The sequence below is a fragment of the Pteropus vampyrus genome, unplaced genomic scaffold, assembly GCF_000151845.1.
Source record: "Pteropus vampyrus isolate Shadow unplaced genomic scaffold, Pvam_2.0 Scaffold319, whole genome shotgun sequence".
Lineage (NCBI taxonomy): Eukaryota > Metazoa > Chordata > Mammalia > Chiroptera > Pteropodidae > Pteropus > Pteropus vampyrus.
The window spans coordinates 362,015-375,593 of NW_011889100.1; the positions used below are offsets into that span (position 1 = coordinate 362,015).

At 50.4% G+C, this 13,579-nt stretch overlaps 4 protein-coding genes and 1 pseudogene across 6 annotated transcripts in view; 3 read left to right on the forward strand and 2 right to left on the reverse strand.

The window, feature by feature from the left end:
• Positions 1–999, forward strand: part of TNFAIP8L2 (TNF alpha induced protein 8 like 2) — a 3,372-nt gene extending 2,373 nt beyond the window's left edge. For both annotated transcript variants that reach the window (XM_023521833.1, XM_011377642.2), the window contains exon 2: positions 81–999. In XM_023521833.1, coding sequence (XP_023377601.1) covers positions 81–640 — 560 coding nt within the window. In that variant the 3' untranslated portion in view covers positions 641–999. The remainder of the gene's footprint in view (positions 1–80) is intronic.
• A 135-nt stretch (positions 1,000–1,134) lies between these two features.
• On the reverse strand, positions 1,135–7,831 carry LYSMD1 (LysM domain containing 1). The gene is made up of 3 exons (XM_011377640.2): positions 6,947–7,831; positions 2,720–3,084; positions 1,135–2,313 (listed from the first exon to the last, which is right to left on the reverse strand). The coding sequence occupies exons 1-3, from the start codon at positions 7,124–7,126 to the stop codon at positions 2,175–2,177; spliced, it is 684 nt and encodes a 227-aa protein (XP_011375942.1). The 5' UTR covers positions 7,127–7,831; the 3' UTR covers positions 1,135–2,174.
• Positions 7,832–7,878: 47 nt separating this feature from the next.
• SCNM1 (sodium channel modifier 1) lies at positions 7,879–10,704 on the forward strand. Of its 2 annotated transcripts, none has more exons than XM_011377644.2 (7): positions 7,879–8,050; positions 8,316–8,386; positions 8,634–8,722; positions 8,852–8,949; positions 9,062–9,150; positions 10,145–10,359; positions 10,508–10,704. In XM_011377644.2, the coding sequence occupies exons 1-6, from the start codon at positions 8,000–8,002 to the stop codon at positions 10,311–10,313; spliced, it is 567 nt and encodes a 188-aa protein (XP_011375946.1). In that variant the 5' UTR covers positions 7,879–7,999; the 3' UTR covers positions 10,314–10,359; positions 10,508–10,704. The 2 variants fall into 2 exon arrangements, with proteins under 2 accessions (XP_011375946.1, XP_011375945.1); XM_011377643.2 differs by having other exon boundaries at positions 10,165–10,359; positions 10,508–10,702.
• Positions 9,222–9,340, forward strand: LOC111730550 (annotated as a pseudogene).
• Positions 10,705–11,159: 455 nt separating the features above from the next.
• On the reverse strand, positions 11,160–13,129 carry TMOD4 (tropomodulin 4). Its single transcript, XM_011377702.2, has 6 exons — positions 13,038–13,129; positions 12,771–12,901; positions 12,577–12,684; positions 12,060–12,203; positions 11,665–11,809; positions 11,160–11,277 (listed from the first exon to the last, which is right to left on the reverse strand). The coding sequence occupies exons 1-6, from the start codon at positions 13,114–13,116 to the stop codon at positions 11,255–11,257; spliced, it is 630 nt and encodes a 209-aa protein (XP_011376004.2). The 5' UTR covers positions 13,117–13,129; the 3' UTR covers positions 11,160–11,254.
• Between the last annotated feature and the right edge of the window lie 450 nt (positions 13,130–13,579).

Below are 13,579 nucleotides of genomic sequence, written 5' to 3' on the forward strand. Positions count from 1 at the left end.
AAGTCATCTCTTTTTCTAAGGAAGCCTGTGGCCCTTCTTCTGTGACTGACCACATCCTTCTCCCTCTCCCTCTTCCCCAGGACCCATGGAGTCCTTCAGCTCGAAGAGTCTGGCCCTACAAGCCGAGAAGAAGCTGCTGAGTAAGATGGCCGGCCGGTCCGTGGCTCATCTCTTCATCGACGAGACAAGCAGCGAGGTGCTGGACGAGCTCTACCGTGTGTCCAAAGAGTACACGCACAGCCGGCCCCAGGCCCAGCGGGTTATCAAGGACCTGATCAAGGTGGCCGTGAAGGTGGCCGTGCTGCACCGCAGCGGCTGCTTCAGCCCCGGCGAGCTGGCCCTGGCCGCCCGCTTTCGCCAAAAGCTGCATCAGGGCGCCAAGACGGCGCTCAGCTTTGGCGAGGTGGCCTTCACCTTCGAGGCCGCCGTGCTGGCCGACCTGCTGACCGAGTGCCGGGACATGCTGCTGGAGCTGGTGGCGCACCACCTGACGCCCAAGTCACACAACCGCATCCGCCATGTGTTCGACCACTTCTCGGACCACGGCCTGCTCACCGCCCTCTACGGGCCCGACTTCACTCAGCACCTGGGCAAGATCTGCGACGGGCTCCGGAAGCTGCTGGACGAGGGCAAACTCTGAGCGCCGGGCCGCGGCCGCGCGACCGACTGAACCACGGCGACAGTTCTAACCCCGCTCATCCGCACTAACGCTTCTCGGTCCTCGGGCCGCAGCCTTTGCCAAGGGCGCCTCTGACTCGGGAGCCACCCCACCCCCACCCCGCCGGTGGAGAACCCATGCCCCATGCTGAGGCTTGCGGGGTGCTCCCACTCCGGTCCCGGGACAGGAAACCGGCTGCCCGAAAAGACGAAGTGAAACTTGGATCTCTTATTCCCCCCACAGGGATGTCTGAACCAGGAAAGCCCCTTCTCCTAAGAAGTGGGCGGAGAGAGCAGAGCCCAGTTAACCCCTCCCGGGACACTAAAGACAGGGGGGGGGAAGGGGCCTTTAGGGACATCCTAGACCTCCAGCTCCAGGCAGAGTCTGGACAGAGCCCAGTGGCGCTGTCCCGGAGTGCAGGCAGAAGGGGCGGGCAGGGCAGAGTCTGACAGGCGAAATAAAACTACTAAAACGTGCACAGGGCTCAACGTTTAATCTCTCCAGCTTCTTATATCTCGTGATCGCCACGGAGGAAGGAGAAACGCCACTTCTCTAAGCACTGCCATTTCCACACAGGAGACAGGCATATTTCCTACTTCTGTTTAAGAAACCCCCCCAAAACTGTACTGCAGATCAGTGCTACAAATTGCGAATAAATAACGCAGCGAGGAGCAAGGCATAGGTCGACAGGCTCTGGTGGGGAAGGGTTATAACCAAAAGACCCCCACGACACGAGGACTCCACGACTGTCCTCTCTAAATTTCAAGGAAATTCTTCCACCCCTTAGTCTCACACAGGCTGACAGAGGAGCAGGTTAGAAGGCCGAACTGGTGGCGTGGAGAGTTCCAGTCCCCACATTGCTGTTTTGTCTCGGAGTAAGAGTTGTGAAAACTTACAGCGAACTGGTTAGTCAAGACGGAGCCGATTCTTTATCGTGAGATTGGGGAACAGGCCTGGCCATTTCTGCAGCGGGCTAGGTCACTGATTGCTCTGTCCTCAGTAACATGCTTGGCTAAGAAGGTGGGGAAGATGGGGAGCCAGCAGTCACTGGCTCCTTGTTCCTGGGTCCCCTTCATCCCAGGGGTACAGAAATCCCATTTTTCAGCTAAGAGTGGGAAAGAATAAGATGCAGCAAATAAATATTACTTCAATATAGCACCAAATAAATTAGGTAACATAGGGGGACATGGTGAGGAAGTTGGGGGCTGGGAGAGTCCCTGCCTCCCTGCTCTAAGGCCAGGACTGGTGAAAGGGATGGGAAAGGCAGCAGGGATGTGAAAAGAGCCTTTGAACCTGAAGGACGACTCTAGTCAGCCGGAGAACTGAGAAGGGGTCTACTCTCCACGCACTACTCTTGCCAGCAAAACTGGCCCAGGCCAAGGAACTTTCGATGGACAGGAGGCTGGGGAAGACGGGAGGCGGGCTGGGAAGCCGGTTCTAGAGCCTCACCGCAGGCTCCCCTCCCCCTCGAGTTGCTCCTTCAACATCTTGCTTCTCTCAGTCAGTTCTGGGGACATCAGAGTTTGAAGATTTCATCTTCCTGGTCCCGAAGTGTCCGAGTTCGAGAGGTCCGGGTCAGCGGCACGGGACCTAGGACTGCTCGTTGCTGCATCCGAGGGGGGCTCAGGCGAAGACCTGAATCCTCCCCAGGTGCCCTGCAGGTAAGGAAAGGGGAAGAGAGGGACAGGTCAAGGGAAGAACCCGAGAATGGCCAAGTGAGGAGGTTTGTGGGAAGCTGCCCTCCTCTCCTAGTACGCACGAGCTGGTTGCCCTAAGATGGAGTCTGGGCAGCTCCGGGATCAGTCCTAAGCCCGCTGCTCCTTCATGGGCCATCAGAGCGGTAAGAACAGTCAATGGTTTTACTCTGGCAACAACGCGGGACCGTCTCCCAGCCTGTGTTCTTTCGAGCGGCCACTGGCTCTGCTCATTGTCCTGGGCCACCTGAAGGAAGGACTTCACCTTGCTTCTGCTGACACTGTGCTAACTTACTTGTCTGGTCAGGTCAGGCCTGAGAACGGAGACGTCTATGGCGGGGCTTAAAAGGAACCGTTCAAGACTCACCCACTTTCTCCTTTGTTCAGCTTCTGGGCGGCAGCCTTCTTTGACAGGCTGATCTGTGAGTCAAGCTTCTTAAGGAAATCAGAGGCGGAGAGGTCCTGGATGGGGGTCGGGGGTTCCTGGCCAGGTGTGGGAGGGGCTTGGCCGTTGGCGCGTCCTGCACCTGTCTCTTGTTTCTTCCTCTCTGCTGAGAGTGGCCCAGCTTTATCCTTCCTCGGCTGTCCCTCTTCCTCTCCATCTTTCTCCTCCTCAGAATCTAAACCATTGAACAAGTCTCTGGGCTCTGTCAGGATGGGGATGTAGAGGGTTTTCTTCAGGAAGATGGAGTCATTAGTATAAAGGCGGTTTGCACGCTTAATCTGTTCCATCTTTAAAAAAAAGTCACCACAATTAATGACAGTAATAATGATAAATCTTACATTTGTATAGCATCTGATGCCTTTGAAACTGATCGTATAGTCTTATTCGACTCTACAACAAGCAAGCTAAAGTATAAAGGTTTGATATTATCCTTATTTTATCGATCGGTAGTTTTTATAGCTTTTGGTCTGAGGGCCTCTTTACATTTTAAAAAAATACTGCAGGAAAAGCTTTTATTTATGTGGATTATAGCTATCAGTGGTTAAAGTATTATATATTAAAATTGAAAATTTGAAATACACGTATTTATTTAAAAATAACAATCTCATTACGTTAACATAAATGTTTTAATGAAAAATAACTATATTCCCAATACGACAAAAAAAAATGTAGCAAGAAGAGAGGCATTGTTCTACGTTTTTGCAAGTCACGTTAACGTCTGACTTAAAAGAAGACAACAAGATTCGCACATCTGCCTCTACGTTCGATATGTTGCAGTGACACGTGATGCAGCCTTTGGAAAATACAATACGCTCATGAGAGTGAGAACGAAAAAGACAGATAAAGTCTTATTATTACTACGAAAAATGGTTTTGACCTTGTAGGTCCCTGAAGAGTCTCAGGGACCCGTTGGAGCCCGTGGACCTCACTTTGAGAACTTCTGTTAAAGATGAAGGAACTGACGCCCAGGATGGTTGGGTTACTGGCCTGCGGTTATCTGGCAAGTTAACGACAGAGCCGGGGCCTCTTTGCTCCTTCTGGAAATGCTTTCCATACTAATATATTAATAATTTCACTGACCAAATATTTATTTGGTACCTATTTACTCATTACTGAAATGGTGACTGGTAGCGCCATCTATCTGTCTCCAAGGGTCGAAATATCAATGTCACCTTTAACTCATACTTCTGGGTCACCATCGCCCATGCCCAAGTGGTCAACAAAAGTGCCATAAAAATCTCTCCCATATCTGGTTTCATCTTCACTCTACTGCCACCACCTCAGAACAACTCTTAATATTTTTCATCTGGGTACTGCGAGTTTTTAAACTGGTCTTTCTCTCCCTGCTCCTACTCCTCCTCCACCCTGCTGACATCTATCTTTCTAATTAATCTGACCAACCCATTACCCTCTTTATAAACCTCCTACGGCTCCCCATTGGCTCAGATAAAATCTAAATTAGCATTCGAGGGCGTCCTCAATCCAGGCCCCAAAGGGTGTCCAGCCTCATCTCTCTTCTGCCACCTATACATTTTGCCACTCCCAGCTTCTCATTTTTCTTTGAACATTTCATAATCTTTCTCAGTTCTGTGTCTTTATTTATCTGCCTGAAATGCTATCCCCTCTCTGCCTGGAAAGCTTCTACTTATCGATTATCACTCCCTTTGTGTTAACTCCTTCAGGGCTCCCAGTGCAGACTGTAAATATTGCAGCAATAATACCTACCCTATTATGTTGTTATTCACCTCTCTGCATATCTGTCCTGCCCAATCCCTGTGAGTTCTTTAAGGGCAGGGATGGCGACTTGCTGGCTCTGTATCCCTAAGGCGCTGCTCAGCATCGCACAAACTTGACACACAGCAGAGGCTCATTAATGCTTTGTGAGTACACAAACTAGATAATAAAATATAGAAACCACAGATACATCAGTTTTTTTATTATCAGAGGCCAGGCAGCCACTTTTACTAAAAATTCATCCCATATTGATATCAGTTTGGGAAATCATATTTCTTATATCTGTCAAATATCAGAGCTGTTTCCACTCTGGGCAAAACTATTACAAATAAACTTATGCAAAACTATTACAAATAAACTTATTACAAATAAAATCTTATGCTTTAATGTGTTTAAAACCAGATTAATCTGAATAAAAAGAGTCAAAACTGACATGGCTAAGTGCTGTGATGCTATTCATTTTATTTTGCCTAAAAAATATCCTATGTCCCTCCTAGCTCCAAGATGCTATGGATTAATCTATGAATTTTCTGGTGCTTTTGTTATTTCCTAAAAGTACCATACATCAGGGGACATCATTCTACTCTTAAAAAGGCTGTAACCAAGGCCGAAGCCCAGAGTCCTCACCATGGAGCCAGTCTTCAAGAGCCAGAAAGGCCATTAGAATCGAGTTAGTTTAACAGAGCAGTATAAAGTGAGAATTTTAGAATGAGATGAACTGGTCTGAATCCTAGTTCTACTAATTAGACCTGTTGTGTAGTCGATGGCCTATTTCCTTATCTTTAAATGAGAGTAGTTACACCTGCCGCATAAAGCCTTATGAAGATAATGAGATGACATGCAGTGCTTGGCACACACTAAATGCTCTTTAAATGACAGGTAGGTAATGACAGGTAATTATCATTACTTAATACATCTCCCTTATTTTACAAATGGTGAGAAAACCGAGGCCCCAAACAGGGGAAGTGCGTTATGTAGTCACTCAGCCAGTAAGCAGCAGAATGAGGCCAGAAGCTAGAATTCTTTACTAAAGAGCTTTTCTGTACTTAGAAAGCTGCAAGGCTATAAGAAAACCTCAATAAATAAATGTCGATTCACTAGTAGCACAGTTCCCTTGTCTGCACAGCTTGAGGCTTTGCTGGCATGGCTGCTCAGTACTTTCATATCCATTTCCTTTGTTTAGTCAATGCCCTCTACCTGAAGTGTTCATCTTCCTATACTCCCGGTCTCCATGTGTGGCAATCTTAGCCATACTTTCATTCATTCAAGAAACATCTATCAGGCTTCTATGTGCTGGGAACTATCCCAGACTCTACAATACAAAATTGAAAGGAAATAGTTCCACCCCTTAAGAGTATAGGTTATTGCGAAGACAAAGATGTAAACAACTGGATTACATAGGTTTGCAGAGAGGCGCAGAGGAAGGAACTTCTAAGTCTTTCAAGGCCCTTGACGATGGCTCCCTTCAAATCTGCACTGATGTCCACCCCTGCTCCCTTCCAAATAAAAATTAATCTCTTCTGATCTCCCACCCTTTGTTAGTACCTCTACAAACTCACCACATTCTGTCACCTATAACCATTATTTGTGTCCCTGTCCATTTCTCACTAGACTGTAAATTACACGAGGGCACCGACTATACATTTTGTTTCTCTCTCTTAAGATGGCTACCACAGTGCTTCAAACCGACCAAACATAAAAATGTTAGCTAAATTCAACAGGATATGGAAAAAAACACCAACACGACCTCATCAACTTTATGCAATGTATTTTCACACCTATCAAATATACCCTATGCGTGACCTGAAATGCTTGACTATACAGTACCTGTTTTACATCAAAAAAGGGCACCTTCCTGGAAAAAGAAGGCAGAGCATTGAGGAGGAAAAAAGAACAAGAAGAGATCAGCACTTAAGGAACTTAGAACTAAAAACCAGCTCTCCATTATTTGCTGTAAATATTTAATCACTCAATTTAAAAGTTTCTATGTGGTTGATAGTACAGACTTTGGAGTCAGACAGACCTGTTTGAATTTTCACTCTTTATCTCATTAGTTATTTGTCCTTGGTCAAACTGGTCAACCAATCTAAGTCTCAGTTTCTTCATCTGTAGAAAGGGAACGATTATACCCTTATAGGGATGGGAGGACCAAACCAGCTAATGCATGGGAAGCCGCTGGCGTAGTGACTGGTATACTACGTGGGTGCTGCGCCTCTCCACTGGGATGGTGGGACGCGATTTGTCCCAAGCAGACAGTGCAACGCTGAGATGGGAAAACAAAAAGATAAAGGTGGATCAGACGACATGATACATGAGGAAAACTTCAGGGGAAATTGCCTAGAAGGGCCACGATATTCTCCTGAGGAATAAATCTCTTCTAACTAGTTGTCCACATCTCAATCCTGGAAGACTCACCGTCACCCCGTATTTGAGTGCTAGTCCAGCCAGGGTGTCTCCGGGCGCCAGCGGATGTTCCAAGCGTCTTTCCCTTACTGGGGAGCAGGCGGACTGCACCAGGCTTCCGTAAGAACGAGCCCGGCTCCCTTGAAGCAGTCCTGAGCCCCCAAGGGGGGCCTGTCTAGAGGGAGAAGCCATCCCTTCACTCTGCGGGCAGCTGGGCTTGCAAGTGCCGGAGACTCGGCTAAGGGACCGACAGTGATCGGCCCGGGGTCTGGAGACGGATAACCGGGGGGGTCCTTTTCCCTTCTGTCTTCTCTCCCAAGTCTCCCGTCTCCCCCAGCACTACGCTCCCCTTCCCCTGTCACTTCTCCTCCTCCAAGCCCCTGTCCCACAAAGCTATACCCTGAGTATTCAGTCCCTACCCGAGACTCTCCTCAGCACCACCCTCCGACTTTCGATCCTCTATAACAACTCGCGGCATTGACCTCTGACCTTTGAACTCTAAACACCTTTGTCAACACTCGGCTCAGTCCGTCCCTTGGTCTGGCATCCCGGTCTCCGGGTCCCCCTACACCTCGACTCCACCCCGTCCCGCGCTTGGTCCGCTAGGGTCGTGAACAAATTAGGCCCACCCAGGTGGGCTGCCGCCGCCGCCGAGGCTCGTGATGATTGCGAGTTTGAAGTACACTTTCCACTCAGAGATCCTCAAGGGCCCACTGCGCACCCTCAAATTCGGGCTCCACATCTAGGGTCTTATCCCTCCAAACGCCTCGACTATGACCGGATGCCAGAGCCTGGATCCAGCAGGGCGGCAAGCTCTTCGAAAAAAGACTTCATTTCCCAAAAGGCTCCGCGCCTGCAGGGTCGCAGGGGGCCATAGGCAATGCAGTCCCCCTCGGCGGGCTGGAGGCGGGCCTTCCGGGTCGCCCGGAAGCGCGTCCCCGGAAGTAGGCAGGCAGACCGGAAGGAGGCTCGAAGGCTAGGGGACCCCCCATTCTTGCTACGGTGGCCTGAAAGGAGTGGCGAAGGCGGTGCAATAGAATCTATTATTTCTGGGGCTCAGTCGTGATGTCTTTCAAGAGGGAAGGGGACGACTGGAGTCAACTCAATGTGCTCAAAGTAAGCGCGCGAGCGGAGCGTCTGGAGCAGCTTCCGCCGCCCTCTGCTGGTCGCGAAGGTGGGGGGGGCGTTGTTTGGTTGCTCTGGCAACAGCTGGGGTGGGGCGGGAGGGAGTCAGGCTGGCCTGTGACCCTTCTTCGATCTAGGATCTCTGCTTTCCCCATGGGGTTTAGTCCGTTTATTTCGTTCCTGTCGTCTCCCTCCCCACCACCACATCCTCCTATCCCTCTGATCTCACCCGGACTTCTTCCCCTACCCTCTGCAGAAGCGAAGGGTCGGGGACCTGCTGGCCAGTTATATCCCAGAGGATGAGGCGCTGATGCTACGGGATGGACGGTGAGGGCGAAGAGTGGATGGAGCCTGAGGGCTCTGTGGTTAGAGACCAGTAAAGTTTCGTTATTAAGGAGGAGAGCGGCAGTATCCAGGATTCTTTGGTGGGGAGTGAGGGGCAAGGATGTGGGTGATGGAGATTGGGATACTTGGCAGTTGGGCTTTGGAGAGGACTTCTAGGACAGGGTGGGACCTACGGGCAGAACCCCCCACTTCCCAAGGACTGTTTATCTCCTTCTCCCCTCCTCTCAAGCTTTGCTTGTGCTATCTGTCCCCACCGACCTGTTCTGGACACCTTGGCCATGCTGACTGCCCACCGTGCAGGCAAGAAACATCTGTCCAGTAAGTTTAGGAGAAGACTCTGTGTGTGTGTGTGTGTGTGTGTGTGTGTGTGTGTGGAGAATAAACCTTTAAAATGTCTTCAAACCACTTGTGGTGCACTGCTTTTAATTCTCTTCCCTTCTTCCTCAGGCCTGCAGCTTTTTTATGGCAAGAAGCAACCAGGAAAGGGAACAGAGCAGAATCCAAGACAGCAGAGTGAACTGGAGAGGAAAGAGACCAAAGTGGAGGTAATCAGAGAGGGAAGCGTGTGTTCCAGGCAGGACGTGCTCCACACCTTAGGCTTGAAGGGCTTTGGCTTCTAGGAAGAAGCCCTGACCCTGTCTTCCATTTCCAACTCAGGCTCCCCTGTTAACCCAGACCCGACTCATCACCCAGAATGCTCTGCACAGAGCCCCTCACTATAACAGTTGCTGCCGCCGGAAGTACAGGTGTGTGGGGTGGGAAAGCCAGGGGTAGGGAGGGACAAAAGGAAATCAGTGGCTCTAAAGTGATTGTTTTCATCTATGGCCATGCTACCCTGAACGAGCTGGATCCTGTCTGATCTCAGAAGCTAAGCAGGGTGGGGCCTGGTTAGCACTTGGATGGGAGACCACCTAGGAAGACCAGGTGCTGTAGGTGTAAAAAAAAACCAAAAAATAAGGGATTGTAAACTGACAAGATTCTTGCAATCTGTGAGGTCAACCAAGGGTTGCCTCGCCTAAAAAAAATAATAAAATAAGTAAAGTGATTGTTTTTCATATCGTATCCTGAGGAATACTAGTATTCTGGAGCTGTTAACTGGTATTTCAGGATAAAGAGAATTTTGTAGTTAAAAAATTTGGGAGGTGGCGCTTTGCAGGATTACAAAGTAGGATACTTTTGAAGAATAGTGACATTTGTGTATTTTAAGGTCTCTACAAAGTCTATGATAAAAAGCTTAAAAAATTTTAACCTAGCCTTTTCTAAATTTATTCGATTCCAAAAGGCTTTTAATGCAGGAGACTTATTAATATGTCGAGGAACACAGCTTAGGAAACACTGCTTTAACTCATTTCCTATTCGCTGAGAATACTCACTGGCGATGCTTGGAGCTACAGCATTTACCCCGAGATTACTCGCAGATTATAGTCCTAACCGTACCACCAAAGTTTGCCATGAAATATCTCGCTTTTATCATTTCCGCATTGTTCTAGTATATTGATAGTCTTTGGAAACAAATGACATCATTCTATTTATAGCATTGTTTTTGGTAGTGGTATTTCAATTTACAAAATCCAGTAATTCTCGATTGCTGAAAATGTCAAATCCTAGGAAACGTACCGTTCCTACACGTGATGTTAATTCAATGTGGGCAGCGAGCTGCACTTTATTTTCTAAACGAGAAAAGGGTTAAGGGGTTGGGAGTCACAGGAGAAACAGCCCTTTCCTTTACTGCTTGTACAGACTGATTCTTCTCTACCCAGACCAGAAGCCCCTCGTCCCCCTGCCTCCCGTTCCCCTTTGCCACCGCCAGAGGTTGAACTCCAAAGTAGGAAGATCAGTAGGGACCCTGAGCCTGGGGCTGGCCCGCAGGCTGAGGAGTCAGCACCTGCCTCATCTGCTGCACCTGTGAGCCCCACGAGGCGACGAGCCTTGGATCGTTACCTCACCCTTCGGAGGTGAGTTTGCAGGGTCACCGTCCTCACATTTTCCCTTTTCTCTCTGACCCTCCTTTTTTCGAAACCTTCTCAATTGTTTTTTCTTGTCCCATTGACTTTTCAATAAACCTCCAATCCTGACCAGTTCTGTTTTCTCTGATGTTTCCAGCTCTGGATGGATCCCGGACGGACGAGGTCGGTGGGTAAAAGATGAGAATGTTGAGTTCGACTCTGATGAGGAGGAACCTCCTGATCCCCCCTTGGACTGACACCTTTTCCTCATTTAATCCACAAATAAACGGCAGTGGGCGCTGGGAGCCTAACTTTGCTCGGGTCTGGTTCCTTGTCCCACTGCAGGATTTCAGATGTGTTCATTCCTCCCCTGCAATGTACACAGCTCCCCGTACGCTAGCCCCTCCCCCGCCCGCTACCAGGTCATGCCAGCGCCAGCTGCACGCAGCCCGGTGCCCTATTAATAAGTCTGTTAGGAGGAGGTCTTTGCCCTTCGTGTCATCTGCCTTCTTCCCTACCTCCACGGAAAGTCTTTTTCCTCCTTCAGGTCACATGAGGGTTGTGGATAGACACTGGGGGGGCCTGGAAACCCGGCCGAGGCCAGGTAGCCTGTGAAAGTAGAAGAGACTAACGGATTGGCAGGGTTATGGGGAACACCGGGGGAGGGAGCTCCCCCACCTCCTCCTAGTAACTTGAACCTCTCTGCCTGCTAATCCCCAGAGTATAAATAATCCCCTGATGAACTGGCAGTAACCCTTGGGGGTTAGCGCCAAGATTTCCACCCCAAAGCCCAAGGGAGGAGGCAGACCGAGTAGACAGAAGGGCCTTTATTTACAGGAAGGGGGGCAGATGAGGACTTAAGCATTCGGGGCTCCCAGCTCTAGCTGGTCGGGGAAGGGCAGTGTTATCTCTTTTTTTGCTGGCGACCTGTAGAGGAGAAAGAGTAAACATGAGTCTTTGTTCCATTTCTTGCTGTCTGCAAAGGTGATCTTCATTCCCCTTCCTTGGCCAGACTTGCAAACAGGTAGCGTCTCAGGCCACCAAATATGCCCACCCCACAATAATAAAATAAGAAGCAATACGACAAATAAAAGTACTGTGCCTCCAAACAGGTAGGTCTAGCTTCCTTTCCACTTCTCTACAGGGACGTATATTTTGGGAGCAGGGGATGCTTTTCTATCTACTTTCTGATCACAGTTGGGATAGAACTGCTCGTGTGAATATTGCTTTGGCAGCACCCCAGGGTTTTTGGCACTATGTCAGCTGTCGGGAGGCTACCGACTTGCCCCCGACCCCGGCATCCGAGCTACTCACGTAGTTCGTTGTTCCGGGTCATGGCCTGGGCTGCCCGAGCTCGTGGCCCCTGCTGTGTAAAGTGGTAGCCGAAGCGGACGATGGAGGGACACTGTTCGAGCACAGTGGCCATCTCCATCTCCACGGCATCGCCAGGCCACTGGCGCTGTAGGGGGAGTGAAAGCTGTCATCCACTCTCTGGGTGGCTCACTGTCCCAGACCACCCACCCTCTGGGAGGTCTGAGTGGGTGATGAGAGCTGCTCACCTGGCCCGCCTCAAAGGATAATGGGGAGAATTCAAACAAGATTAGCTGGCCACCCCCCCTGCCCCGCCCCCGCCCCCGCGGTGGTTGCCTCAGGGAAGAGACTCAGCGAGTGTCACCTAAATGCAAAGCCCAGGGGGATGGAGTGCTGACCTGGTTGTCTACCCGGAGCTCAGTGAGTGTGGCGTTTTCTCGAACCGCCTTCAGCACGGCCATGAGCCCTGTGCTGCTAATGAAGTTGGATTCAATGTTCAGGCTCTGGACGCTGCGGTTCTCACGCAGCATGTCAGCCACCGCCTGGGCAGTAGGGACTTGGGTTAGGATTGGGGGACAATGTCACAGGTGACTGAGGAGAGAACAGGAGTAAGAGGGAAGCACAGCTCTCTGAGGAGCTTCCTTGAGAAGCTGGAGGTGGGGATGCAGGGGGAGCGACGTGCGGGTGGTGGCAGGGAGGTTAGGCGCCAGAGTGTGGGGTGCTGGGGGGTTGGCTCCTTGGGGAGCCGACCTGAGCCCCTCAGAGCTGTGAGCTGTAGTTCCGAGGGGCGGAGGCTCCCCCAGGGCTACCTGAGAGCGCGGTGGGAACAGCAGCCCCGGCACAAGCCGTTAGTTCTGCCCTGCGGGGTGCGTGTCAAAGTACGGGGCGAGAGCTCGTGGTGTCAACTAGCCTCACATTGGCAATGGGGTCACCACTCTTCGTGGCCACCAGACTGAAGCTCCGGACGTGGGTGTTCGTCTTCATGGCCGCACACAGCTCAGTTAGCATGGCTATCGGGATGTCCTGTCGGGAACAGCACGTGGGGCTCAGGGACTCATATGTCAACAGAGTGTCCCAGGCTTATTGTTTGGAGAATGGGGGCCACGTACCTGTATATTGTTGAGGTTCACCTCCTCCAGGTTCTTATCATTGCTTTGAACACTCTTCAGTATCTCCTCGATCTTCGTGGGATTTGGGGGCTCATCTGGCACCGGCTTATACTTGTCAGGCTGCACCACACCTGGGGGTGAGGGCAGGAAGGGAAGCCCAACGTGTCCCCCACAGTCTCCTCCCCCGTCGGTCCTCTCCCCATTCACCTGTCCCACCCTTTGCCGCCTCCCCTCAGGCCCTGGGGCCAGGCTTCCTAACACACTCACTGCTGATGCCTTCGGTGTTGCAGATTTCCCCGCTGCAGATGGCATCGTAGTATTGCTTGTTGCTCATCAGTGTGTACATGCCCAGAATTGCTGGAAAGAGTGAGCAGGGGGGAGGACAAGGAATGAGAAGGGACTCGTTCCAAGCACCCCCCACCCCCATCTGAATGTTGTATTGTTAAAGCCTGACCTTTTCCACTCTTCCACAAGGTTTCCCCCCTCCCTCGGCCCCACGGTCCGTCCTGTAAATTGCTCGAGGCACTAGTTTTTAAAACAATGACACTAAGGGAAGCTCCCTAAGGAGCCACTAGGGGGTGAGGAAGCCTGTCAGACTCCCTTATGTTTTCAGCCAGAATAGTTCCACTTTTATTTGCTTTATAATCTCTAGAAAATTGCCCTTGAGATGTTAACTTATTAAAAATGAGCGAATGACTACATAAACAAACAAGCCAATTAAGAAAAGTCAAAAACGACTACCCGAGGCTTTCTCAAACATCCATGTCCTGGTTCAGGGCCTTCCCCACTAGTCCCACGCCACGAAGAGG

Excerpts from the sequence above, each read along its gene's own strand:
- LYSMD1 (XM_011377640.2), bottom strand. The coding sequence starts at position 7,126 with ATGGCTTCTCCCTCTAGACAGGCCCCCCTTGGGGGCTCAGGACTGCTT. Across the intron at positions 3,085-6,946 it reads CACTCAAATACGGGGTGACG|ATGGAACAGATTAAGCGTGC; the intron begins GTGAGTCTTCCA and ends TTTTTTTTAAAG. Across the intron at positions 2,314-2,719 it reads CTGAACAAAGGAGAAAGTGG|GGCACCTGGGGAGGATTCAG; the intron begins GTGAGTCTTGAA and ends CCTTACCTGCAG.
- SCNM1 (XM_011377643.2), top strand. The coding sequence starts at position 8,000 with ATGTCTTTCAAGAGGGAAGGGGACGACTGGAGTCAACTCAATGTGCTC. Across the intron at positions 8,387-8,633 it reads CTGATGCTACGGGATGGACG|CTTTGCTTGTGCTATCTGTC; the intron begins GTGAGGGCGAAG and ends CCTCCTCTCAAG. Across the intron at positions 8,723-8,851 it reads AGGCAAGAAACATCTGTCCA|GCCTGCAGCTTTTTTATGGC; the intron begins GTAAGTTTAGGA and ends CTTCTTCCTCAG.
- TMOD4 (XM_011377702.2), bottom strand. The coding sequence starts at position 13,116 with ATGTACACACTGATGAGCAACAAGCAATACTACGATGCCATCTGCAGC. Across the intron at positions 12,902-13,037 it reads CAACACCGAAGGCATCAGCA|GTGTGGTGCAGCCTGACAAG; the intron begins GTGAGTGTGTTA and ends CCTCACCCCCAG. Across the intron at positions 11,810-12,059 it reads AGCTCCGGGTAGACAACCAG|CGCCAGTGGCCTGGCGATGC; the intron begins GTCAGCACTCCA and ends CTCCCCCTACAG.